The sequence below is a fragment of the Aythya fuligula genome, chromosome 3 (genome assembly GCF_009819795.1).
Source record: "Aythya fuligula isolate bAytFul2 chromosome 3, bAytFul2.pri, whole genome shotgun sequence".
Lineage (NCBI taxonomy): Eukaryota > Metazoa > Chordata > Aves > Anseriformes > Anatidae > Aythya > Aythya fuligula.
In genome coordinates, this window is record NC_045561.1 from 71377985 (window position 1) to 71404551 (window position 26567).

Genomic DNA, 26567 nt, shown 5'->3' on the forward strand with positions numbered 1-26567 from the left:
CAGCTCACATCAGTGTTTCACAAGATCAACAGGGGCAGGGCAGTTAAAGTATCTCATTAATTTATAAGCATTTAAAGTAATTCCAATGATATTTTCTTTAAACGCTCTTAGTAACTGTTTTCACCCAATACAAGGTACATCAGACAGACTTTAGAGGTCAGCTGGCCGGTCTGCATAGTGGCAGACGCAAAGCAGGCCCTAAAAATCTGCTCCAGACAACGAGGGATTGTGCAACACCAAGGAAGGAGCAGGGGGACACACTGCAAGGCTCCATTTCCAGCACCCACTGGAGAAGATACACTGGGAAATCAAAGGCCTCAACAAAGGCAGAGCCCCAGAGTGTGGTGACAGAGTGGTGACACCCAGGACCCTGGCTGCAGGGTGATGCTAGTGACCCTGTACAAACAGGAATGATTTCTTTCAACAGAAGGACACTGCTTCCTTAGCAGTTTTCTTCTGATACACTCACCTGCACAAACAGGACACCTCCTGTGCATCTCAGTGTTTTTATTCTCTGAATATTTGGACACTAAGGCTGATTGTGCTTCTGGAAGTAGGGAGAAAGACGAGAACCTAGCTACCAGCATTTCCTAAACATGGAACTTCAGAAGACCTCAGGAATAAGTGATCTGCAGACTGCACACATTGCAGGAGACTGCCCTTCTCTTCATGAAGCCATCCACTTCACTGAAGCATCTGGATATGTAGCACTCTAGATGAAAACCATTTAAAGAGCCAAACTCTTTCCCTTTTGAAGATTTTAGAAGACTGTTCAAGTCCATAACAGAAAACCATATAGACCAATCCAAAGAATATTTTAATAAAAAAAAAGAAGAACAAAATACGTTTACAATATGTATCATTAATCTTAACTCATATTGAAAAAATAAAAGCACCGACTTTTCAAAAATTTTCAAGCTGGGTTAATTTTTTGTAGATTGGATCTATCCACTATAAATTGGATCTAACCACTCTATATCTACTGCTACATCAGGGGAAAAAAAAAAACTAGTTGGTCAGCTGATCATCATATCTACTATAAGGCCACCTTCCAATAAAAATTTAATAGGTAAGCCTCATTCTTACACCAGAACTTACCAATAGCCTTTGTGTAATGTCTGGCCCCAAGCAGCAGCTCTGGAGCTCTGTACCAGAATGTCACCACAACTGGATCCAAGTCTGCCAATGGCTTCAAAGGTGAGTTGAACAATCTGGCAAAACCCATGTCAGCTGGAAAATGCAAAACAAAAAAGGAACATTTAAAATTTTTATATAAATAGCAAGTCAGAATTTAACAATATTGCAAAAAGACTATTTGAAGAAAAAAAAAAAGCTCAAAAACATTAGAACATACAAATTGAAGTTTCTAAGTAACCAACACATTACTCATAACAATACTGGGCCAAATTTATCTCAAGCTAAATTCCATTTACTTCCTTTATAAGACTATGAAGGAAAACATTTAACTTTTAAGTGCTTCCACCATGGCACTGTTAAAACTATTCATAACACAGATGCCCATTTATTTAAATAGAACTGAAATAGAAACCTGCCTAACTAAATTCAATAGGATCAGGTCTCTAAATCCAGCGTGCCTTTTCTCTTTCATACATACAAAGCTATTCTGAAATGATATGCCTTGTGACTGCTACGTGCTGATCTAAAGTGCAAAAACAAAATAACTACAGCATAGATTGTTTTGCCTCATCTTTGATCTGGATGGACTGCCTGCAAGATCAGGAAAAAAATATTTTCTCTTTCAGAGAATCAGAATAAACAGAAATTAATGAAATTAGCTAGTGTACACAGCTACAGAGAGATATTTGAAATGTTTGCAGGGATTTTATATAAACCAAAAATTCTCTCTAGAAACATCCTTGTAAGTAACATTAAGAAATGCTAGAAGGGAAAATACAGAATGTGTGTGTGTATTCAAAAACACACATTTTATCCAAATCTGAAACTTATCTTTTACCCAAACTTCACCTCTATCTTTCTGCTTCCAAAGTTATGAAATGCCATGTATGTTTTTCTTGCAGTTACCTATCCTAATACAAGTATATGAATACAAAATGGTTAACTGAACATTTTGAAATATGACAGAAGTAAATGCATAGAAAAGAGGTTCCAGTATATTACTACTTTCTTGATGATTGCCACATGCTTTATTAAAAAAAAAAAAAAAAAAAAAAAAAAGTTTATATCCATATGACTAAGGCTTAAGTTCTGCACAGGTAATTAGATTTTGGATAAAATCCATCACAATTACTGTGGTTTTCTACCTTGATACCCAATAACCTTTTCCACAGCAAATCTCTGGACCTCTGCAAACATATGCATGATGTTTGTATTAAAATAGTTCAGGACAAACACAATATATAAATAGCAACCCTACAGTAACTCATCTTAGCTGTGGAATGAAACTTTCTCAGGATCTTTACCTATTTTGACTCTTCCTCTTTCAGGACCTTCACCCATTACCAGAATGTTTGCTGGTTTCTGGAAAACCAAAAGCAGAATATTTAGTTGACCAACTTTTGATGATTACCTTTAGGAATAACAACAACACGTGTATTTATTTTGCAGAAATAAGCATGTGCGTAAGTGAAAAATAAACATTTCTCTAAGTACTTTTAGATGTCTAAAATTACCACACATCAGTTTTGCTGACATTTGGTTTTTATTCCTAGCTACCAATTTCACAATTAGAAAAACTGTGAAGTACTTCAACGTTTCACAGCAAGAATTCCAATCTTTATTTAAATTTTCACTCCTATTTTTACCCGAATGGTCAGGTTCATTTGTGAGACTTTATTCTACAGGAAAATTTTATACCAGGTAATGTTTATCCTATACATCCATAATCCAGGAAGAATTACTTTTGCCAGTATAGCTTATTGAAAATTATGCCAAATCTTAGTATGCTCGAAATGTATGAATGCTAGAAAATGACCTTGGCAAAACCAGTTTTTTTTTCCACAAAGTTGATTTCATGTGAATTTAGAGAGATAATTTGAGAGATTCTGAAATGAGAATTCACTTAAAACAAGAATATAACACAGCTACATCCAGGAGCTTTTTTGCACTGTAGACAGAAATATTTACAGGTAGAACAAAATCTTTATGGGCATTTTGTGCAATCTACCGTTGTTCCCAACAAGCTGTTTGTGAACACCACATAAAATCTGCACAAGGCATCACAGCATTTGTTCTGCATTTAGGATCTAGATTCCCTCAAACATCAACAGGCATTCCTTGGAAGCTTTTGCCCTATTGTGCTAACAGCTGTAAAAAAGTGAACAAGATTGAAAACATTAAGTGGTTTGAATGAAGAGATACATAAACTTTCAAAGCAGAACTTTTGGAAGGTTTTCATACAACCATTAATTATATTTTAATACACAATCTACAGTCTCTAGTGCCCAAAGAGGTCTGCTCAAACAGGATTTGTTCAAGGATCAGAAAGAGACATCAGAATCCGACTTCACTTCTCAATTCCTAATGTTTGCCATCATTTACCTGAAATAAAGCAGTCAAACTAGGATTGCTAGTTTGGCTCAAAATTGCATGCAGCAAGTTATTACATTTATTACGATTTTTTTAAAACAACAACAACAAAAAAGCTCCTTTTGCCCCCACAAAAGCAAAGATATCACTACTTCAGCACTTCTGCTTCAGTTATTCTTTCTCCTAACTATCTGGCCCCGTGAAGTTGTTCCCCCTTCCCACCCCTGCCCGGTGCCAGACATGGCCTCTTCCCTGGCTCCAACCATGGTTCCTCTTTTCCCTCTCCTTCTAACCCTGCTCCAGATGCCTCAGCCCTCCTCCTCACTTTAAAAATGAACACTACCTGCTGCTTTGTTTTGTTTTGTTTGTTTGCTTTTTAAATCTCAGGATAATTTCCTGAGGGAAAATGCACTCCCTTCTTGGAGAATGCAACAGATATTTTAATTACCTGTAAGTTAACACTCTTCAAATTAACTACTAGAAGTTTACTCATTAGACACTCCTTTCCTTGAGTTGATTAACACTGATGGATCACTGATCACTTATAAATAGGTTAATATTGGTAAATCAATAATAAAAATTTAAAAAAGTAAGGAAGGGCTTTTCTGCTAACTTATCTTGAGTCATCTGTCACCAGCAAACCTGGGGAACATAAAGATGATTCTTGCTGTCAGCAATATTTAAAGATAATGAAATAAAGCACTTCAAGGCAACCGGTCAAACTCGGTTTTTATATTTATGTATTACGCTAGATTCAATCTTCTGGAGAGCAGAGCAATCCCATTCTGCAGCAATGGAAGTACACAGGTTTGTAAGACATGATCTCTGTTAGGAATCACACAGCTCTAATTGTCCCAACCAAGGCAGCAAAATTTCAGTTCCCTCATCAAAATTCTTCCCTAAACTCCTACCCAGCACCCTTGGCTGAGACTTGAGTAGAAGTTAAAACCACTTCTAGAGACCTTCAGATTCAGGGTTGGATTCTAGGAACTACAAAATGGATTTATTTTTCAAATAAACAGAGCTGATAAGAAAGTGGTTATTGCACTAATTTCTAATGATTTTTTTTCTATCAAAGAATTTTGTTGGGAGAAATAAACTGTATAACACCAGGAGTTGTGCTAAGATAAAACTTAAAATCTAAAACTGGCCTGTAGGCCGCTGTCTCGCAACAGCTCCTGTCATGGCAGCTGAGAGGCCTTAAGCCAGGAGGACACATCCAAACCTGCTTCTTATTTCCCACATAGCACATCAACCTTTTCTTTTTTTTTTCTTATCAGCCACTAATAGATTATAACTTTGGAAGTTCCTCGTGGTAATCATGGCCGTTCTGGTTAGAAAAGCATTTTAACTGCAGGAACACCGAGCCACATGAAGAGGAGCGCTGCCCCGATAGGTAGGACACGCCTTCCTGAGATGAGACACGAGATAGCCAGTTCCTGTGCCCACAGAGTTTTATTTAGCCGAAATAAACCACTTCAAAGGAGCTCAAAGCATAGGCTGTGCATTTTGTGGTTGTTTTTGTATAATGATGGCTCAAATACCAAGCAGTAACCCCACACGCACACCTCCCCAGTGTCTTCATGACATGCAAGCTACACCACAAGGAGCTCAGGCCTTGGCTTCGCTGGCAGCACCACGGCAGGGTGGCAGACCTTCAGGTGCTCAGGAACGGGGACAAAACTGTGTTATTTCATGGGTTTTAATTTGGTATCAGAGAACCTCATTGCTGTCACGAGGTAGGAGAGAGAACTGCTGAAGGGAACGTGAACAACTTCTGCTTTTTGGAGAACCAAGAGTGTTGGTCTCACCTCTGGGTATGTGGGAGTTGTAAGTGACAAAACATTTTCCTCAGAGATAGTCACTGAAGAGCCTATTAAAGAGCCTATTACAGTCTCTAATATAGTTACTGAACAACTGCAAAAATCTTAGAAATGAACTGGCTCCATGCCTCAGGTACGTTCTGAGTACGTGAAGGTCATAAGCACGCTTCAAGTTACAGAAACAAACCTCACTGTTACCCGTGTGATGATGAAAACTTCACTTTAGGTGGAAAAAGGCCCAAGCAGCTATGAGATCTGAATTGACACCCAAGAGTAAATCACGTCTCAAAAAAGTTTGAGACACCCTACTTAAAATCCTTAACTAACTCCTCTGTCGAAGGTGAGGTAATCCAACAACGACTCCCCTTCTGAACCAGTTACGTCCCAATTAAAACACCCCCTATTTTCCTAAAACTCCCCTCTTGCTGGGAACACAAAAACCCCAGCTGCGAAGCGAAGTGATACTGCTGCATTTCCACATCTTCAGTTGCTATAGAAACTACCGAAACAGTACGGGTTCGGGGTCTCACGTGTAAGATCAGCTATAAAAATGAACAGGCTAATCCCTGCAGAGAAACGCGGTTGAGGTCTGACTGTCTACAGAGCACACGAAAAAAGGAGCAAGGTCAACAGCAACCAGAGCAAAAACCTGAAATATCTGCAAAAAAAAAGTGGATGTAGATGACTATGATTTAATGGGTCCTGTAGAAGCACTGAGAATAGATACTGGTATTTACTTCTCTGCATCACGGGGACAGTGGGAATAAAGCAATTAGAGGAGCTTGGTGGGAGAGGACTGACAGCGTTGTGCTAACAGGCATGTTTTTATAAATAACACAAGAAATGAATCCTCATTGACATCCAGATCATGTGAATCAATGGGCTCCCCATTTAAACATTTAGGCAGGGGACTAGAAGAAAGGTGAAGGAAAAGAAGCCATCTCGTCTTGAAAGAGTAATGGGTCAAAACAGGAACAACAGCTGAACAATAGATGGCAACGCTTCGGTTTTAATGGTTATTGTTGTTATCTCCTTGAGTGCAGTGGAGACACAATTCTTAAGAGATTTGGTGCAGAATTGCATTCCTATGAGAAAACCTCCGCAGGGACATGCCACTTTCCATACACCATTCTGTATTGTTTATATCCAAACAAATGTGTTTCCCTTTTGGAATGTATCACTGGACAAAGAATGAGCTGAAATTAGGAGGCTTCCATTGTAAGAGATATTGCACGTCTTCTAAATAAAAGCTCTCCCCACAATTAAAGAAAACTGGCTTGTGATGAGGTCCAAGTCTTAATCATTTAAAAAATTGCAGACAGCACAGTGTCACACAAAGATGCACTTTCAATTCACTAGCAAAAAAATTAAAAAGGAAATGTAGAAATGTTCCCAAAGAAGATGACACTGTTCCACAGCACGGGCACTGCTCAGAAGACCACTGAGCCATAAAGTTCAAAATGCAGAGGGAGCTGCAGAGTTTTCACATAAATTTGCAAAAAAGAAAAAAAAAAAAAAAAAGGCTTTTGCTCTTCTCATCTGCAAGGAAACGTAGGCACGTTTCTGTTTTCACCCAATGCTATTCAAAGCCAGACATTCTCTTCAGATAAATATTGCGTACTGCTACTACTGCTTTTGATAGCAATCAATTATAGGATTTGAAAAAAAAATCTTTCTTTAAAGCTTTTACCATGTACTGCAAAACTCCTAACCATTATCACTTCCATTTCATTTTCTTCCACATCCTGAAATACATAAAGAAAATGTGTTATCATCACTTCCCTCTCCTTTTTCAGAAAACCATTTGGTCAACATTTTTCTGATACTGAAGCAGTAGACAGAAATGAACCACGAAGAGGAGCAGATCTTCACATCTGTTTCTCTTTAGGACCCCTACATAGTGTGAACTCCTATCAGACTCACTGCTCTGATCACACAGCATCACTCCCAACTCATTTTTTCAGCTGAGTTAGCCTTAACTTCACAAAAAAACATTATATTATCCGTCTAAATGTGTAACCCATACTGTTTTTTTCCTCTATTTCTCTATACCATTGAAATTCTTTACCTGGCAAAGCACTATCATTAACAAATCCCACCAAGATATTTATCATTTCATCCCAACCAATAATGTTTCTACAGGTATTATCAAATTGAGCAAGGCCCAAATATAAAATCAATCACTACAGCACATGGACTAAAAAGGCAGTGAAAAAGGACTGCAAAAATGTTTTGAAGTAGCACTCATTAAATGAAATCAAAACTTGTTTAAATCTAAAGAGGAGAAAAAGAAAACAGAGGCAAACAAATTAAGTAAATACATGACAACACAGGAACCAAAAAATACCACGGAAAGCTTTTAAAACTAAACTAAAAAAAAAAAAAATTAGAAACAGTCCAAGAGCCACTATGCGATAACAATGAAAATACGAACAAATGTGGACACGTAAAACTTCACAGCTAAGTGTTGCCAGATTTCTACCTTTAAAATGCTTCACTGGCATACTTGATAATCACCAGAGGGATACCGGTGACAACAAAAACATTTTCAAATGCACTCACAGCAGTGATGCATACAAATGTTTTTATTAATATAGTAATAAATATGTGCTAAGACTATTTTTGTCTCCACGCTTGCTTCTTATAAAAATATTGATATGAAATGTATACAGAGACATAGAAACGTGTGCCACTATTTGAGAGCAAAAAAAGCCTTTTGCATCTTTCTGAGCAATGGAAATTAAATGCTCCATCACAAACCATGGTGTCAGAGAATGGTAGGGGCTTCTTTATTTCCTAGCTGCTGAACTGCTATGGTCAAAATAGTCATTAGCTTCAGATACCAGAAATTCCAATAGCAACAAGGAGCGCAGAATTTATCTGGGGCTCCGGGACTACCAGTGAAACGAATTACTGCGAGGAGCAAACTGGGGAGAAGATATCTGAGACATTTCTTTGGAATGTCTTAGATAAAGATTTTGGTTAAACACATTCCTCGCCCGTATCCGTTACGTGTTGAGAGGGGAAACAGAGTGTTTCCATATCAAAGCCTATCTATCAAAGAAATATTTTCATGTTTATATATTCCTACAGAACTCCTCTATGCAAAGAATGCAAAAGCAAAGGAAAGCAGGAACACCAAAACCATGCCCACAGTGCAACCACGGATCTGCACATATTAAAAATAATAACAGTAACTGAAAAAATATTAAAGAGGCCCTGCAATAAACTTGATATTATCTAGCCTACAGCAACAGCAAAGATGCCTACGTGGGCTTCAACATGGACCGATTTAAACAAGCCTAGGTCTTTGAATATTTATCTGGAGAATGGGTTAAAAATCATACAATACTTCGAGGGGGGGGACCTTGGGAGGTCAGCTGGTCTCCACCCTGCCGAAAGAAGGGCCAGCTTCAAAGTTACAGCTGGCTCTGAAGCTGCATCAGGTTGCAGACTCATAACCAAGGCAGCTGCAGTTCTCCAGGGCTGGAGTTTTCTCAGCCCTTCTGGGCAATCCACGACCACCCTCACGATGAAAAAAACGTGCCCATCACCTAATCAAAATGCCTCTTGTTGCAATTTGTGCCTGTCCCCCCTCTGTCCTCTGCATACCTCTTGAGATTCTCTGTCACCTCCCACTGGGCAGTTCAGCCCCCACCAAAACGCCGCATGCTGCTGCCTGAGCTCAGTGGCAAACGTATTTCACCATGGGAAGGAAGGACTTGCCCATCTTTTTACCCAATTCATGTATAACAGACTCATACAAGCTAATCCGTTCTACTCAAGTTGCTGTGCCTTCACTTACTCATAAATATCCATCCTTATGATAATGAAACCAGTGGGTAAGTAAAGTATTAATTTCTCAGTTTTACCTCATTTTTCATAGGTTGGATGTTCTCGTGAGAGCTGTTCAAGCACATACCTCAACTGACCGTAATTCTTTACATTCACTTCCATCAGCACTACCCAGGCACTCTCCAGAAATGGCCAAGATATTCCTGCTCCTTGTAAGAATCCTCTGCTTCAAAATTGATTTGAAACAATGGCTTTGTAGGCAATTGCTAGAAAGAGCATTTTATTTCTAAACTCAAGGTGTTTGGTCATTGTTGACACAGGAGAAGTCTATTAGCCAGACTCTATCCCCTGGCTAAGCAATGGATAATGAAGTTGCAGCTGTGTCACTGGAGAGCGGGCTGCCAATACAAGGGTTATATGAAATAGGAGTAATCACAAGAGGAGAATATAATGTTGGGCTACATAATAGCTCAGAAACGAAACCATCTTCCTTTCATAAACCATTTCTTGCAGGTTTCTTATGGCAAATGGTGCATTAAATTACTGCAGGACAGAACTGAAAACTCCAGACGACTCCGGACACCGGGCACTGCTTCCACTGAAATAATCTGCACAATGCACTCGTGGTTTCAACCCGATCCATGACAATGCAGTTCAAGAGAAGAAAGAAGAAAAAAATGAATGACAAAAATGCACATCAGGAGAATGCCAAAACATTTGACACAAATTAAAGTTTATGTTGCTATGCAACATTATCCAGAGCCTTCTGCTGGTTCGCAGCAGCACGCCTGAAGAGAAAACGTTACGTGTAACCTTGAGAAGGACAAAGAAGGGGAGAGCCAGATGGAAATGAAGAAAAATACCGTCATAAATCATCAACGAAAACTGAAATGTCATAAAGCAAACGTTTAAATAACACGCTGGATTCACATGGCTCCTGGGATTTTCCACACGAAGGCCTTGCTGGGCATCCTTTACCACGGGCTTCACTTGGAATAGCTACCTGAAGGCAAGCAAACTGAGAAGGCATTTGCACGCGTGGGACACTACAAACTTCTTTACCCTTTTAAAAGCAAAACCTGAGACCCAGGTCTGCTCGAATGCCAACGTCAGAAAGCTTACAATTGCACTAAGCTTGAAATGAGAAGCAAAGGACATAGGGTGCTTTATACCTGTCTCCCTGCTGCTGGGGCTCTTTGTTTGCATGACTTTGTTTCTGCTACAATATCCTAAAGATTACAGGCCATAAGTGCTACGTCTGATAACTCTTTCAGCTACAGCACTGAGCTCCCCTATTGTCAAATTCTGGTATTTGTTTTACACAACACGCTGACTACTCCTCCCATTTCAGTAGGGTTATTGAGACAGACAGACGAAGCTGCTCGCCAGTCAATGTACAAACAACTGACACTGAGACTACTGACACGGCCATAAAACATTTTGGTAATTGCATTTCACAAAGTATCTTCGGCAGTAAAACTCCAATACCTCCATTCCCCCGGGACCCTGGCAGAGGCAAAGAATTAACAAAGCTTTGCGGAGCGCAGTAAATAAACAGATAGAAATGTAACCCATTTTCATTACAAATACGATTCTGCTTGGATAGTTTAGATTGATTGAATTAGGTTGAAATATTAAATGTCCTTTCATGGAAATTTCAAAGGAGAAAAAGAATAAGAAGGTATCACAGTTATTTAGAGAGGTCGCTTCCATCTTGAGTGGGTTTTAAGTGTCCCTTTTTGTTTGCACATGGACATAGGAATATAGCTTGGGGGATACAACTACAGAATTATTTTCTTTTATTTTAGGGTAGAAAGTTTCAGCAAGATTTTGAAAAAATAAGTTTTGAAAAAATCAAATATTTATGTCTAATATTTCATATTGTTAAATTAACTCTTGTCAGTTTACTACATACACTATTCTGCAGTATTACAGTAGATTATTTAACCACTTTTCATATATGCTGTCTTCCTACACTCATAATCTCCAGGAAAAAAAGATAAGGATCCATCTCCCCTTCCCTTTTTTCATGGTGAGTATGAAGACTAGGAAATCTAATCTTTACAGAGGTGATCAATGTAGATATCTGTTTTACTGTACAATCAACTTCTCCTTCATGTAGAAATAATTTAGACCAGCAATTTGCAATGTATCCCCAATCTTCCTGCAGTCTTTCTCTGAGGATCTTCTTGAAGCAAGTGCTTGCCTTCCAGTATCTGGAGGGGTTTCTCATCATGGACCACCCAGCAGATCAGTGCCCAGGCTTCAGAAGAAATGCTATCACCCTAATACAAGCCCTGACACCTACAGCAACACCAGTTAGGATTTAATAGTCCACCGGAGAGCAAGGGCTCAGACTAACAATCAGATTAAATCTCTCTACATCTCTCTGTCAGTTTACACTGAAACTATTCCTTTACTCCTCAAGTTTCCTGACTTTTGGGGGATCCTCAGGCCCATTCAGGCTCTTATTTTTAAGAATAGCACCAATGGCCATGTTCTTTAGCAACAGTGATACTTCAAGTCCAGTCTAGTATCACCAAGCTGGAGAACACTGCTTCTCCTAGTTTCCCTCGGAAGCTGTGTTTCCACTGGAACAAGCAGCTACGGGGTTTAAAAAGTACCTGGTAAATTTGGGCTGCTTAAAGATGACCTAGTTCCAACCCCAATCTTGAGAGGTTCTCTCAAGCTAAAACAGTCTGGGAAAACAGCAGAGTTGGCAGGAGCAAGGGAAAGACAAAGGGAATGAAGGATCGTGTCTGCAACCACTGGCTGAGCTGGTAGAGATGGAGAAAGGGATATGAGCAGGAGGGAAAAAATGGCTCAGAATACAGAGATTGAAAACCTGAACTTGGTTCAGAAAAAAAACACAGCTATTTGAAGTTAAGATTTGGTAAATCAATTTAGAAAGTAATGGAGACCACAAATTATCTTTAAAAAAATAAGTAAATCAAGCATTTACTACAGTTACTTGGCTGCCATATGTATAGCCCAAGATAGCTGAGTTTTCTTATCTAGGAAAGAAGAAATATTTTGGTCTCTCAGTTACCATAGTACTTATGCAGCTTGATAAATATTGATTTTCAATATCTTTTTTTAATATAAAACAGTTCTTACTTTGTAGAATGGCATCGGTAACTTGTGTTTCAGTACCAACAGTCATAGTCCAAGGCAAGCTGTAATGCCAGGACGTACGCCGGCATCTTGGGCACGAAAAGTACGTTTCCCTACCCATAACTGCTTCTACAGCTCCCAGGTTTTAACTCAGAAAAACACCCCACCTTTTCTGTAATATTTTCTCACTCAGAAGCTGTTTTTCTTTAGAATATTTTGCAGCCATTCGTTTCAAACATGGATCTCCAAGATTTCAAAATAAAGACTTTTCATATACCATTTTCGTATGCACACGGTATTACCATTTGAAAGTTGTGAACACCACTCCTTCCTTTCTATCCCATGCATCTCTTACTAACAACTGGAACTGAAAAATGAGACTGTGTTTGCACAAGAGCTTAGTCCTCCTGTTCTTGAATCTATGAACGCTGAACACGAACAGCTCGCAGGGCACTCTAGTGCCTTGTAGGAAAGGCACTGTCCACTCAAACCTTTGGTAGAACAACCAAAATGCAGCAGTCTTTGTACGTTTCAACAGCATCAATGAGGTTAAATCCCTTTAAAATGGTTCATGTATGTATCTGTTAAATAGTCACAGTTACATTGTTAATCTTTTCCACAGGCGTTTTTGGGTGCAAAATGACCCGTTTGGAATAGCCTTGGAAATTCATGCAGCTAGATGAAGAAATTATCTGGGCTAAGTGAAAGCGTGAGCTGTCAGCACCTCAGCTAACATGTGGGGAGCTGCCATGGGCACACTCTTATCGTGTGGTATCTTGCAGCAAGCACTCAACAGCCTGCTTCTTTTCATGCAGGAATAAAGGTATCTCTTATTTACCACAGGATGCCACTGGTAAAAGCGTGCCCACAGGCAGGTAGAGCAGCTAAGAGGCTTCCAGCGCATATTCTCACTTGTACTCACAATAAAGTTGTCTCCACCAAGAAAACATGCTTCTGTTCTGACCTGCAAGACTCAAATGAAGAGGCTCTCCAGTTTAGAGATCCCTCGTGTCTGATAATCAAGTTGCAGCAGAGCAGGGGAGAAATCTCTTCGGAGTAATAATGGGTTTATCTGTCTGCCCCGGTTTCTCACTGTATTTACAACGTCGATGTATGATTGATCAACAACACTCTGTCAAATTCATGAATATTAATGTAAGGCTTGCATAATATTTACGGCATCTCTTAGCCGTCAAAGTAAAAATAACCAAGGTAAGTTGAAGACGAGCATTTGTACAGAGCATATTTGATAGAGTGATTTGAAGTGTTTATAGAAATGGCAACAGGTCATTAAAGTTAAAAGCTGCACAGTAACTAGTAAAATGTTAATCTTTCTGTCCCAAAACTGCATCTTGACTCCTGAAAGAAAACTGAAGAAAAAAAGATGTTGGCAATCAAGCCAAAATAATTTATGGAAAGAACAAGTAATTTCTTTGCTTCCATTTTGGAGAAGTGCAAAAGAAATTAGGGGGAGAGAAGAAGGAGATACACTAGACATACTTATTTCACAATATTCAGACTTTCAGATTCCAGAAGTTTATTTCCTTAGTATATTGCTAGTATCTGTATTTTTTATTTTACTACCAAATAGAAATGCATCAAAATACAATTACGTTAACACATGCTTTTATGAACAAATATGATAGGTATTACTCGTACTCATTAACGTAAACCAAAAAGTAGTTCTTGGCAGGATATAAACGGGTGGTACTTAAATATTTTAGGTAGCCAACTTAAGAAAAGTTAATAGAATCATTCAGATTGGAAAAGACCTCTAAGATCATCCAGTCCAACCTTTAACCTAGTACTGACAAGTCCACCACTAAACCATGCTATGAATTTCTACATCTAGATGTTCCATGAAGACCTCCAGGGATGAAGACTCCACCACTTCCCTGGGCAGCCTGCTCGAACGTCACACAACCCTTTTGGTAAAGAAATGTCTCCTAATATCCAACTTACACCTCCCCTGGCACAACCTGTGGCCATTTCCCCTCATCTTATCGTTTGGTGCTTGAGAGAAGAGCCCAATCCTCACCTTGCTGTAGCGTCCTCTAAGGTAACTGAGTGCGACAAAATCTCCACTGAGCATCCTGTTCTCCAAGCCAAAGAACCCCAGCTCTCTCAGCCACTCCTCGTAAGACTTGTTATCTCAACCCTTCACCAGCTTCGTCGCCCTTCTCTGGACACACTCGAGCACCTCAGTGTCCTTCTTGTAGTGAGGGGCCCAAAACTGAACACAGCACTCGAGTTGCGGCCTCACCAGAGCTGAGTACAGGGGGACGATCACTTCCCTAGTCATGATGGCCACACTATTTCTAATACAAGCCAGCATGCTGTTGGCCCTCTTGACCACCTGAGCACTTCGCTGGCTCATATTAAGCTGGCTGTCAGCCAATATCCCCAGATCCCTTTCACTGGTCAGCTTTCCAGCCACTCATCTCCCGGCCTGTAGCTCTGCTTGGGGTTGTTGTGCCCCAAGTGCAGGACCCGGCACCTGGCCTTGTTGAAGTTGGCCTAGGCCCATGTGGATCCCTCTGCAGAGCCCTCCTATGCTGTGGGAAATGGTGTCAAAAGTTGTGGGAGTCTTTTGAAGATCGACTACTTTCAAATGACATACGCAGCACACACACAAAAAGTCAAAGTCGTCTTATAAAATTTTAACCTACCATTTTATCAATTTGGTTATTAACTTGATCATGTCTCTGGAGTTATTTGCAATACTTTTGTAAGAGTTTTATAGTAAACATCAAGACTCCTCTTATACCTTGTACTGCTCCGTATCTAATGCCTTGTGAAAGAGCCAGTTAATTATTGATGTGGAACACCTTTATCGAGTTTTCAGCAGAAAAGAGGTTTTAAAATCAATCACTAATCCAGGCCAGTTCTGAACTGAAGTCCGTGGTTGAAGATTTTTAGGATTTTTAGACACGTTTACAAACTTGCTGCACAAAATGTTTACAGGTTAATTAATGATGATTTGGGATCAGCTTGACACTTGTAAAAATAGTTTTCCCATATACTTCCCATAATACAAATACTACAAACATTTCTGGAAAGTTAATTGTTATTGGGCATTTTGGTTAGTTGCTTTTTGTCTTTTTTTTTTTTTTTTTAAATGTAGGACAAAAAGTCCACAAAATTTAAAATGGATAGACGCCTTCTCATTTCATAAGGGATTTTTCCAATACCAATTTCCAGAACCACCATGGTCAGGCGCATCATCAACTTCAGAAAAACAGAACTTAGAGACCTTCTTTGCATTTTAATGAATCTTTGAAGTTTTCAAATGAGTATGGTAACTTTTAACTGGATCCTAAAATAAAGGAGGATGAGTGCACCTGGAATGAGCAAGCTTTCCCTCCCATATTGGTCAAGGTAAGAAATGCAGAATTCTACCTGCGATAGCCACTGCAGAGCTCGAAGTTGTGAATGCCAAAGGGAGGAGCAATAATTACTGCTGTGAAGATGAAGAAAGGGGAATATTTCAGGAAAGTCAAAGCTGAGTCAAGGTTATATGAGTAATGTTAAAGGGATGGCAAAAGGTAGATCAACAGATACAGGAACGTGGGCAGAGGAGCAGGAAGTTGGAAGCAAATGAAAGATTTGTGTCAAGAAAGAAAACAGAAAAGAAGAGTTGTGAAGAAGGCTGTGCCTGCCAAAACCAAAATCTGAAATAGTTCAAAACTAATTATAATATTTTTCCATTCAACAATTATGCCATTTTTAAAAATGAAAAACAACTTGCATAGGCATGCAGTGGCTGTGAGATACCGCCAATTCCTGAGAAACGTTCTGTGATTCACGCCAAAAACATGAGCGTGTTCAAGTGTGGCAGGTCAAGCTGTCCTAATTTTTTATTTTATTTTTTAAATTAAACAACTCCAAACACTTTCAAAGAAAAACGTGATTGTCCCAGCAGCAGCAAAGTGGCCTCAACTTATCAGGAAAAATTCTGTGTTGTTAGCGCTCCAGATTTATGCTTTACCTTGCTATTGATGTTGCCGGTAAGTCCTTGGACATTTTCACAAAACACTGAACGCTTAAAATGCAAATAAACTCCCTGGGGGATTTTTTTTATTATTATTATTTTTCAAACTGCATAAATAGGGGCTCAACTCCTATTCCTCAAAGCCAGATTATAACTTCTTAAAAGCCTGCTGTGCAACTAGTTATCTCTGAAAAAAAACTACCTTTCAGAACATACCATAGGAGCACTTTTACTCTACGGACGTATGTCCTGGTTTCGGTTGTGATAGAGTTACTGGTCTTACTCACACAATGCCATGCTTTGGATTTGTTATCACCCATATTTTCATCACACGGGGATGTTCCAGTTGCTGCAGAGCAGTGCTCGCACAGAGCCGAGGCCTCTCCTGCTCCTGGTGCTGCCCGGCCAGCGAGGAGGCTGGGGGTGCCCCAGGAGCTGGGAGGGGACACGGCCAGGACAGCTGGCCCAGGCTGCCCAAAGTTTTACATTTTTTTCTGATTCTCCAGATTTCCAATTCTGAGTGGGATTCCTCATCCCACTGAGGAGGGAGTGAGCGAGCATCTGTGTGATGCTCAGCTCCCTGCTGGGTTAAACCACAACATACTCTGTTGTCTTATATTTTGCATATGCTGTGCCCACCAGCTAAAATTCTTCCTTGTATTTGCAACAAGCATTTTGAAAATAGTCAAGTTACAAACTTCAGAACGTGGTGGAAGACTAAGGAAGACTTACCAACTCTTTACTAGAGTCGGTAAGAGATTTAACGACTGTAATGTCCCTACTATTAAAAATCCAAAAGCTATCAGCTGACATGGCAACTTGAAATCTGGTATTAGTAAAATGAAAAGGAGACTGAACCCTGCTCCTGAACACCATTTTTGTGAGACTGAAGTGATTGTCACATTAAACACTAAACTAGACGTGAACTATAGGACTGTGCCCTAAAGGATCAGTCAAGCTGAGCTCTACAAGCCCAACATATGGGCACCAATCAGAAAAAAAAATATGCCATGAAGTCATTGGTAACTAAAATATATGCCATTTTAATGAAATAACCATCAGAAACAATGTAAAAGAGACACTTGAACAATACCACAGTATCTGTCCAGTTTTAACACTGGTAAATATTGGGCAGTTTTATCTTACTCATTAAGCAGTGCAGTATCAAAGGACCGTGCATCTTCTGCAGGACAGAAACACGCGGCGAGCAGTCAGCACAGAGCGGCTACCGCCGTGCAAACCCACGCCCTCGGCTGCCTTGCTGCAACTTGTTCACGCAGCCATACCCTCAGCGTTAGGCTAGGATTTTCGACTACCCTAAATTAAGACTACCTACATGCCGAAGGAGGGTTCCAAGTTGCGTGCACCAAGGAAAACAGCTGCAGCAGGTGAAGGCGTTGCTGCCTGCAGCAGCCCACACCGTCCCTGGGCTGGAGATGAGCGCCCCGACAGCAGACGACTGATGCGAGCGCAGAGCAGGACGGCCCCAGACTGCAGCATCTTCAAGTGGGACAGCCAAATCGAGCACCTCTCGGGTTTTCAGGCTGCTCAGAGCATCCCCAAAGAAGGCTAGTGTGATTTAGGTGACCTATTTCAACAGTTAATTAATGCTTTCCTGAGCGCTGCTGTGCACGCAAGCCCACAGAGGGAGAGGTGAGGGTCTCATATTTTCCCGATGAAGCAAAAATAAAAATGATGAGTGACAAGGACTGTGGGAATCTTAGCAAACTACATATTATTGAAGAAGGAGGAATAAGCAAGAAGAGACTGTGAAATTATTATCCTACCAAGATAACCAGAACTGGGAGCACACACGATCTCCAAGAATTAAATGAGTCTGCAACTTTCTTTATTTCAACTACCAGGAATTCAAATTAATATTTGCTTGACAGGCAAGCAGATCTAGGGCTGAGACTGAAATTCGCATCTCGAATTTAGAGAAGTAAAAACAACTTAAGGGTCTCATTTAGAGCCTGACTTTCAGCTGAGCTGGCAAACAGCTCATCATGCCCACAGTTGAACGGCCATAAAAATAATTTTCATAGCATTACAAGTCGATATCAGCTCATTAAAACGTAGCCTACTGGATTTCGCACACATACTTCTAAGAATCACCATCCGCAACTGCTACATCAAAAGTAATTATATTAAAGGCAAATCAAATAAGAATGTACAAGCATGTTTCATGGAATCAAGGAAAAATTTAGAACAGAAAGACACATTTGTGAAAAACCCACTCTTTGGCAGCGATTACAGCAGAAGACAAAATGGCTTGGGCAGCTGAACACCGAGGGGAATTTAGGAATGCAAAATATTGTCTGCAGAATTATTTTCACAGACATGAGTTATATGTGAGAACAGCAGCTATACAGAATATAACCACGTTACAGGTTGGGATTTTGGCTCAATATTTGAGCAAGTACAAACACTTAATACCATCTTATTTAATTTTTATTACTATTTGGACTTTTTTTTAAAATAAAACTCTATAAAGAAGTGGTTAAATAGAAATAAAACTAATATAAAAACCCTTTCATTCAAAGCTTATTATACCAATGAGAATCAAAGCAACACAGTGGGGGATTACCTCTGGGGGTGTGACATTTGTTTGAGACTGCAGTATCGCAATCCCAATATAAAAAAGCATTTTTTAGATGTTATTAGCTTCGTTAAATAGAACAAAAGAATCTCTACACCACTTTTTGTGTTTTTGTGATGATTTTTCTTTTTGTACTTTACAAAGTAGCACGGGAAGCTACTGAATTGCTGGGTAAGTGCTCCCCCAAGACACTAAAAAGACAAGTGAGGATAAAATTTAGTTGTGCTTGGGTATCACTGGGGCACTGAGAGAAGGGGAATAGGGGCCTATCTAAACGCCTGTCACATATCAAGATGGGCTTTAACTTGCAGAGAGCAGAGAAACAGAAGAGCAAAGAAATGGTTGAAGAAAAATACCACCTGGGTTTGGTGTACAGAGTTTGGTAGCGCAGCTACAGTAGGAATGATGATTTCTGAAACATTAGGCAGAAAGCAGAAAAGGAGGGATGCTGGAGGAGCCAGCGAGGCCTTGAGATGAGCTGTCAGTGAAATCCCAGCCCATCAGCCACTTACTGCAGCAGGGTGAGTTTCTCTGACAAGGTTCACACAGAATCAAACTGAGAAAGAAATTAACGGCCTTTGTTAGTCACTGCTGCTTACTGGATCCCGGATCAAAGATGCTTCATTGAAATGCAAGACAATTTGCAACGTTATTACAACATCTTAGCAGAGCACTAATGACTTCGGCATGCTTGCAAATGAAGAGAAATGTGTAAGAGAATGCACAAGAAGTCAAGCAACACGAACAAATGCAAGGAAAAATGAAAACGCTGCATTCTCATCTGTATGTTTCATGTTCTTGAACATTACCTTGTTTCATGTAACTTCGAAGTGTGTTAAAACCACTGAAGATAGCTAAGCTTCAGTAAATTTTATTATTGTAAGTAAGAACATGTCAGCGATGTGGTGACAACCCTTTTAACCCTGTTCAGAAAGAGCAGCGAATCCAAAAAGAAAAGATCTGACAGATAACCTTGCAGCCATTGATATTAGCCCAAAAAAACTCCTTTCTCCAAGGGGGAAAAAAGTGATGGTTTTTTATAAAAGAAAAACTTTTAAAAGCTGTTCATGAACTTTGCATTTCTCATTTGGAACATAAAGCTCAGCTGGCTCCCTCCAAGGGTCAGCTGCACCAGCACGATAAATACATCGTGGATTTACTAGAAAGCTTCCCAGAGAGGACAGGTCCTGAATTGAGGCTATCGGAAAAGATGACATTTTCCTTCTGTTTTCCCTTTACCGGAAAAATAAATAAATAAATTCTGGCATTACTTTCGTATTTTTGTTCTTTTCTCGCCCTTTTCCTACCTCAGGAAAAGAGATATGAAGCTCACAGGAACCATATGTCATCTGTTGACTTTAGCAGCAAGCCCCAGCCAAAAGAACATTAAATCAGTACCTTTGTTTCTTCTGACTCATCTGAATTTATATCCAGTCAGGGCTTTATGGGCGTAAGCTTGTTTCAGAACCTGGGGCAAAACATTTTTCTTCAACTGCAATTATTTTTATTAGTAAAAATTAATCTACAAACATCTTCTTAATACTCCTGCCAGCAACCAAAGGTATGCATTAGTCAATCTCTGAAAAATTGTTGTTTCCACGTAGTCAATGGATGCAATAACTCTGTGTGGGTCTTCTCAAGTTGTTCTATACCAGGTGACGATCAGTTTTTACAACTGAAGGGGAAAACAAAGTTCTGAGTAATGAGAAATGTGTCATTGCTAAGTGCCCCTCAATATATAGAGTAGAATAGCTCAGTATGAAGGGACCTACAAAGACCATCCCACTTCAGGGATGAACAAATGTTAGGGCATATTACTGAGGGCATTGTCCAAACGCCTCCTGAGCACTGACAGGCTCGGGGCATCAACCACCTCCCCAGGAAGCTGATTCCAGTGTTTGACCACTCTCATAATACAGACTTTTCTCCTCATATCCAGCCTGGTTTAGCTCTGTGCCAGCCCCATGCATCCTGTCTTTGGTTATCAAGGAGAAGAAATCAGCCTGAACATTTTGAAAAAGAAGAAAAGCATAGGCTGATAGAACTGTTTGCTATCAGCATGTAAAACTTTAGGTTTATTTATCTGTCTGGAAGCACACATGCACACTGACAAATATATAAGCACACATACACTGTTGTTCCTCAGCAGTAAATTAAAAAAAAAAAAAAAATGTATCTTCTCTCTCTAAAGGGATTTGAAAGAAGAAAATTGTGTTAGTCTTTCTTGCGTTAATCTTTCAAACACCAAATTCAGATCACTTTCTAAAGCCTCTCTCTTCGAATACAGACAGATTTTCCTTTATTTTGGAAAATCTACGAGCTGGGTATAATCACTAATAAGGTTTTTTGACAGCCGACAGCCCCCTTCACAGTAAAAGGATCACACAGATGGAGCAGTACCAGCTTCAGAGGCCCTAACCCTGCCTGCAGAGCAGCACACGGGGCTAGGCAGGAGCGTCAGCCAGGAGCACGTGTAGGCCCACGTTCACCCGCCCTTCTCTCACACACTTACACGCAGGCCCTGGCCATAAAACGGCGAGGATGACAATTAGAAACCATTTATAAGAGTGCGAAGACACTGGCAGGCAGGATGACCTGTTACTTATTTATAGGAGCTGGGCTGCCTGAGGGGGCATGTGGGGCCAAGAGGCTTCCCGAGCCAGCACAAGGTCCCTGGCAGGGGCATTCCTGGCTGGCAGGAGAGGGCTGCAGCAACCCACAGCTAAATTTACTTCTGATATCAGCCTGCAAAAATCCTTTTTTTTTTTTTTTTTTTTTTTTTTTTTTTAGAAAAAGGGGGTTCCCGCACGCGTCGTTTCACGGTTTGTCTTTCAGAAGCACAGTTCGCTAGCCTAGTTATATACAAAAGCAGTGTGTTCAAAACCCACGTCGGTCCCACTGCAGTTGTGGTAGCTTCAATTATTTACTGGCCTGGAAAAACTTCTTGGGAGGGCCAAGGGATTTAGAAGACAGAGTATTTTAGTGTTATAAACCAGCAGGAATAAGCACCGAGAGTCTCTCCTCATTTCAAAGGCTTTGACATGAAAGCAGAGGTAAAGCGTCAGTATCCACTTAAATATATATTTTTTTTATTTTTTTGATGTCTTCATACAACGTGTAATTGACTTTAATTCCTCGCCTTTGTTAATACTTCCGTCTCATTAGGGTAAGAGTATCAAACAAAAAAAAAAGCTAACGACATAAACCACACATACGCTGCTTTCATTCAAAGATTTGGTAGCACGTAAAGCAGTAAGCTACAAATTAAAGCCAGAAATAGCTACCAGATTGGGAAACGGAGGCTGAGGCAGGTTAAATGAGTTGTGTAATGTGAGAGCAAAGTTCAGAGCAGGGTCCACGATACGAGACTGCAGATTGACATCACGGCTGGAGGAGCATTACTACGAGGAAATGATGACTGCCTTAAAAGCCAGCCAGTCAACTGGAAATCTGAGAAGCGCTGGAGCTTTATTGGATTTATTAAAATTGGAACGATGAAAGCCTACTGAAATGTTGCTATCCTATACAAATACCATGAAGGGTCATCGAAAATACTCATTCGGATAATTTTCCTGAATGATTTAATAATAGATTTTTTTTTAATATCAGAAATTATCAGCGGAGTTGGATGGAAACACCGATCAGCTGAAGGATTCCTGAAGGCGCTGAGCCCTTGAGGGAGGCTGAAGTTGCCGATCCCCACAGAAAGTCACCTGGCTGGGTCAATTCACTTCAGGTTTCCCCCTTCCAAGAGGGGGAAAAGGAGAGGCTTCAGCTGGCTGCAGCCTGCAGGCAATCCCGTAAGAGAATAATCGCTGCATCTTCCAGCTTCACTGGAGATGCTGGGCTGGAATACCAAAGCTTGCTCCACGCACCATTCAGGCGAGGTTGAACCAGCACCAACCAGTGCACTGGCTTCTGGTGGCTCTGCTAAAGATGTCCTCTTGGAAAGAAAGGCACTGGGCTTGTTGCTGCAACAGCTGGCTATTTGGGGGTCCTGTTAAGAAGCCTGGATCTGGGAGCTTACGTGTCTGTCTGTATGCTGCCTCTAGGATGATCAATCTCTACATGAAGAGACACGCTGGCTCAAAATTATATCAAACCTCAGCTGTCTGCTATGTCCTTCCACCAAAAATCGCCAGATTAGCACTCCCTAAATTCTGCGGGTGACAGAAGCACATGAGCGCTTTGTAATCCACTCCGGGAAGAAACACAAAGTGATTAGCTTAAGCACTCAGTGAAAATAGCATCAGCTAATGCAGATGACATAGTGCAGTGAAGAACGCGATTCCTCCCCCCTGCTTTAAGAGATATGGGGATGGTTAAATAAATAAAAAAAAATGGAGATGGAAAACTAACAGCAAGGTTTTAATCCACCACTGTTGGATTTGTCCTCTGTCCCCTCCTCCCAAAAAAAGAAAAAGTGGTCATCTGCTGTCTGAAATTAAAACCCACCTCTATGATTTTTAGCTGCCGTGGAGGAACTCTGGGATGAGTTGATCAAAGCAGGGACGCACAGCCAGGAAGGTGCTCTGGTCACAGCCTGCTCCCCAGGATGCTGCACTTGCTAGGAAAGGGAAACGATCCTCCCTACTCATTTTTGCTAGTCTGAAGCTTTGCACTGGCCGGGAAGAGGCAACGAGGTGCAAACGATGAAGAAAGCTAAAAACGAAGGCAGGGAAAACAAAAAGCAGGGAGCTGCACACTGGGAAACCAAATCTACAAAGTGAATTTACTGAAATGAAAGGCAGAAAGTTGCTTTGGAGAGAAAAGGTTACACTGAGAAATACACGTGGGCATGGAAGTATCACCAGCTCAGCCCCACCTTGCAGCTGAAGTAGTGAGGAATGGCCAGCGCAGGTGAGATTTGGGTGTGACTGGCATGATGGGGTGGAACATGACAGAAATCCTTAGAAAAGCAAGCCTTCAGCGAGGAAAATGATGCACAGTGGTGTAGCTCACAGGGCACGTACACAGAGACTGCTGGAAACCAGAACTGCAGAAAGAGGAAGGCTTTCGCTGGTTCTCCCTCCTCCTCGCTCTCTCCTATAGCTGTCTTCTGAAAATACCCATCTTTGTCTTAGCTTCTCACGGAGAGTCCTTTTACCTGTTTTCCTTCCCCATTTTTGATTTCTATCCAACATCTCTTAGTCATGAACCAACAAGACACTCAGCTGATGTGCGTATTACCTTCAAAACCCTAAAAATTTGTTCTCTAAGTGACAAAAACAATTCTTAAGCTTTCACTACAGCTGCCTTTTTCACTGCGTATTACCACTAGCAGTGCTGTTCAGTAGTGCGTAAGGACCCTACAACCAGAATTTGCTTCAGGGGGAGGATTATAGATCCTAAATGTAACACTGCCAGCAAAATATGACAGTGGCACTGAAGATGGAAGATGAAGATCCTTGTCCACTTGGTTCCCACACACAAAACACCTCGCCCATGTGTCCATCTAACGCCAGCATTTGTGTAACTGCACGCTGAACCAGATCAGGGAATGCACTCGCACGCAGACCGACACTTTCCTTGCGAGTCTCCTTTTAAGTTGGCTTAGTTTTGCAGCCCCCAGCTTGGAAGGAGAGGAGCGCAGGGGAGCAGGAAGGAGCAGAGGCAGCACGGCCTCCTGCGGCATCGCCAGCAACTCGTACATCAAAGAGCTGAGGGAAGCACCTCGTCTAGGATCTCCGCCGCCTTGTGCTTGAAACACCTACAGCTTCTCCGAAGGAGGAATCACACAAATGATTGGGATGAAATGGAATGCTGTACATCCCTGCAACGTTACGACTCACGGACACCTTTTGTCGGAACATGTTGACTCTGCCCTCTCTATGCAAATCAGAGCTGCGAGTCTGCAGGCGTGTCAGCTGCCGAGCCTTTTCACCCATATCGCTTTGTTCCATCTCTTCAGAGATTTTTTTTTTTTTTTTTGCTCTAAGCGCGCCTCCTTAATTGTAAAATGACACACGGTGTCAATTTAAACGTTCTCAAGCTGCAGAGAGGCAAAGGAGAAAAGCTGGGAAGTTATTAGTCAACAAGTATTTAATAAAGTAACAAAAACACTTCAGGAGGGTGGCTCATTTTGTCAAGTTAATCTTACAGGTCTACTACAACCAGCAAGTTTCCAATCTCAGAATGCTGAAAGCAACTATTTAACACGATCCTAGGGGAGGAAAACAAAATCCTCGTTTCTCTTAATCTCCAACATTTGTTTTCAACCAGTAGTTTTAACAACATTAGGCATTATTCTAGAGACAGGCTCAAGGACATGAGCAGAATCTTAAATGAATTCCTCAGTATGGTTTCCGTGCACTTAAAGCATCTTGTAGATAATGTCCCCCTCCAGGAGGATACATCCTATTACAAATAGAAATGACTTTTATCAAGTTCGAAGGGAAACGGTCTCTGCCTGTTTTTATCCATGAGCAACTAACAGCATCTACCAAAGGGTTCTTAACACAAGAAAAACTGCCAAATTCCTTTCTTTTGTTTCCATGAACCCACACTGTGAACAGTACGTGGAAGATCTCCATTTGCAGATGCCTCTGCGAAGCAGGAAAATACAAAATTATCTTCCCCCAACACCACACAATCTGATAACCAAATAGCATTCCAGGTGACTTGAGAGGACAGCAAATGTATGTGTTTTTATAGACTTACATCAATTCCACGCTGAATAAGCGGACACCATGCTACCCAAACCTATCAGAAACCCTAATGATCCTGTCCCATATTCTGCACTGATTTGAATCTAGAAGTACAGAAAGTTACTGCAAAATATTTTTTAAATGACAGATTTTAACAGCTTAGTGAAAAAAATTATACCTGAAAGCCAGTGAGCTCCTTCCACGATGAGAAACCCAGAAACAAAATAGCCCTAACATTACAAGAAATTAAACTACACACGACCTTAAATTATTTTTATATTTCTAGAAGTCTGAGTACAAGCTTCTCTGGTACTATCATTTGCCTCAGCTTGGGCGCTTTCCTGAATTTGGACTTGTGTTGACAGTTTAATCTGACATAAATTTTACACCAGAAGAGATTAAAGGCAGACACAAATTTAGAATTGCAATGGAATGAGATCTGTTAAACACACTTGCACTTTCCCCTAAGTTTAAAAAAATGCATTTTAGCAATAAATTGATCCGTTCTACTTGTAGGTGATGCCAGAACAACCTGTTCTGCTTTCTGCCACTCTCTGCAATCTCATGCTGCTCTTGCACCAAGCAGCTCCTGCACACATCCCACTTGCCAGGGAGCTAACCCCACAGAAAATTCATGCTTTGGGAGAAAACTGAATACTTTCTCCACATTTAACTCCCTAAATGAGCTTACCATGAGTTAGATGAGTGTCATCCACCAGCTAATTAAAATGGGTGGCAATGCCTTGATGGTACTGAAGAGGAGACTGAGACTGTCTCCTTGTGGTGGAAACTATCGCTTAGCTCAACCCAAGGACATGATGATTCGTATTGCAGGTCTGTATTATCACTCTATAACAATTTTGCTGATCTTAAAAATAACTTTAGGGTAACAATTTTAAGGTATTTAATAATACGGATCCATTGAGGATGAGACTTTTTTAAAACCACATGTGGTGTTCTGTCTTCTTTAAAACGTCTTTTGATTTCAGACAACACCAATTTAAGATTTAAACCCTGTTCCTGAAATACCCTCAAGCAAGTACCTAACCTCTCATGCCTAACCTCTCGTGTTTGTTTTTTTATTGCAACAC

The 26567-nt window shown here is 40.6% G+C and overlaps 1 protein-coding gene across 1 annotated transcript in view; it reads right to left on the minus strand.

Moving 5' to 3' along the window:
- Positions 1 to 26567, minus strand: part of CDK19 (cyclin dependent kinase 19) — a 108249-nt gene that overhangs the window by 26366 nt on the left and 55316 nt on the right. The window contains exons 5-6 of the mRNA XM_032184628.1: positions 2442 to 2499; positions 1099 to 1230 (exon numbers count right to left, since the gene is read on the minus strand). Coding sequence (XP_032040519.1) covers positions 1099 to 1230; positions 2442 to 2499 — 190 coding nt within the window. The remainder of the gene's footprint in view (positions 1 to 1098; positions 1231 to 2441; positions 2500 to 26567) is intronic.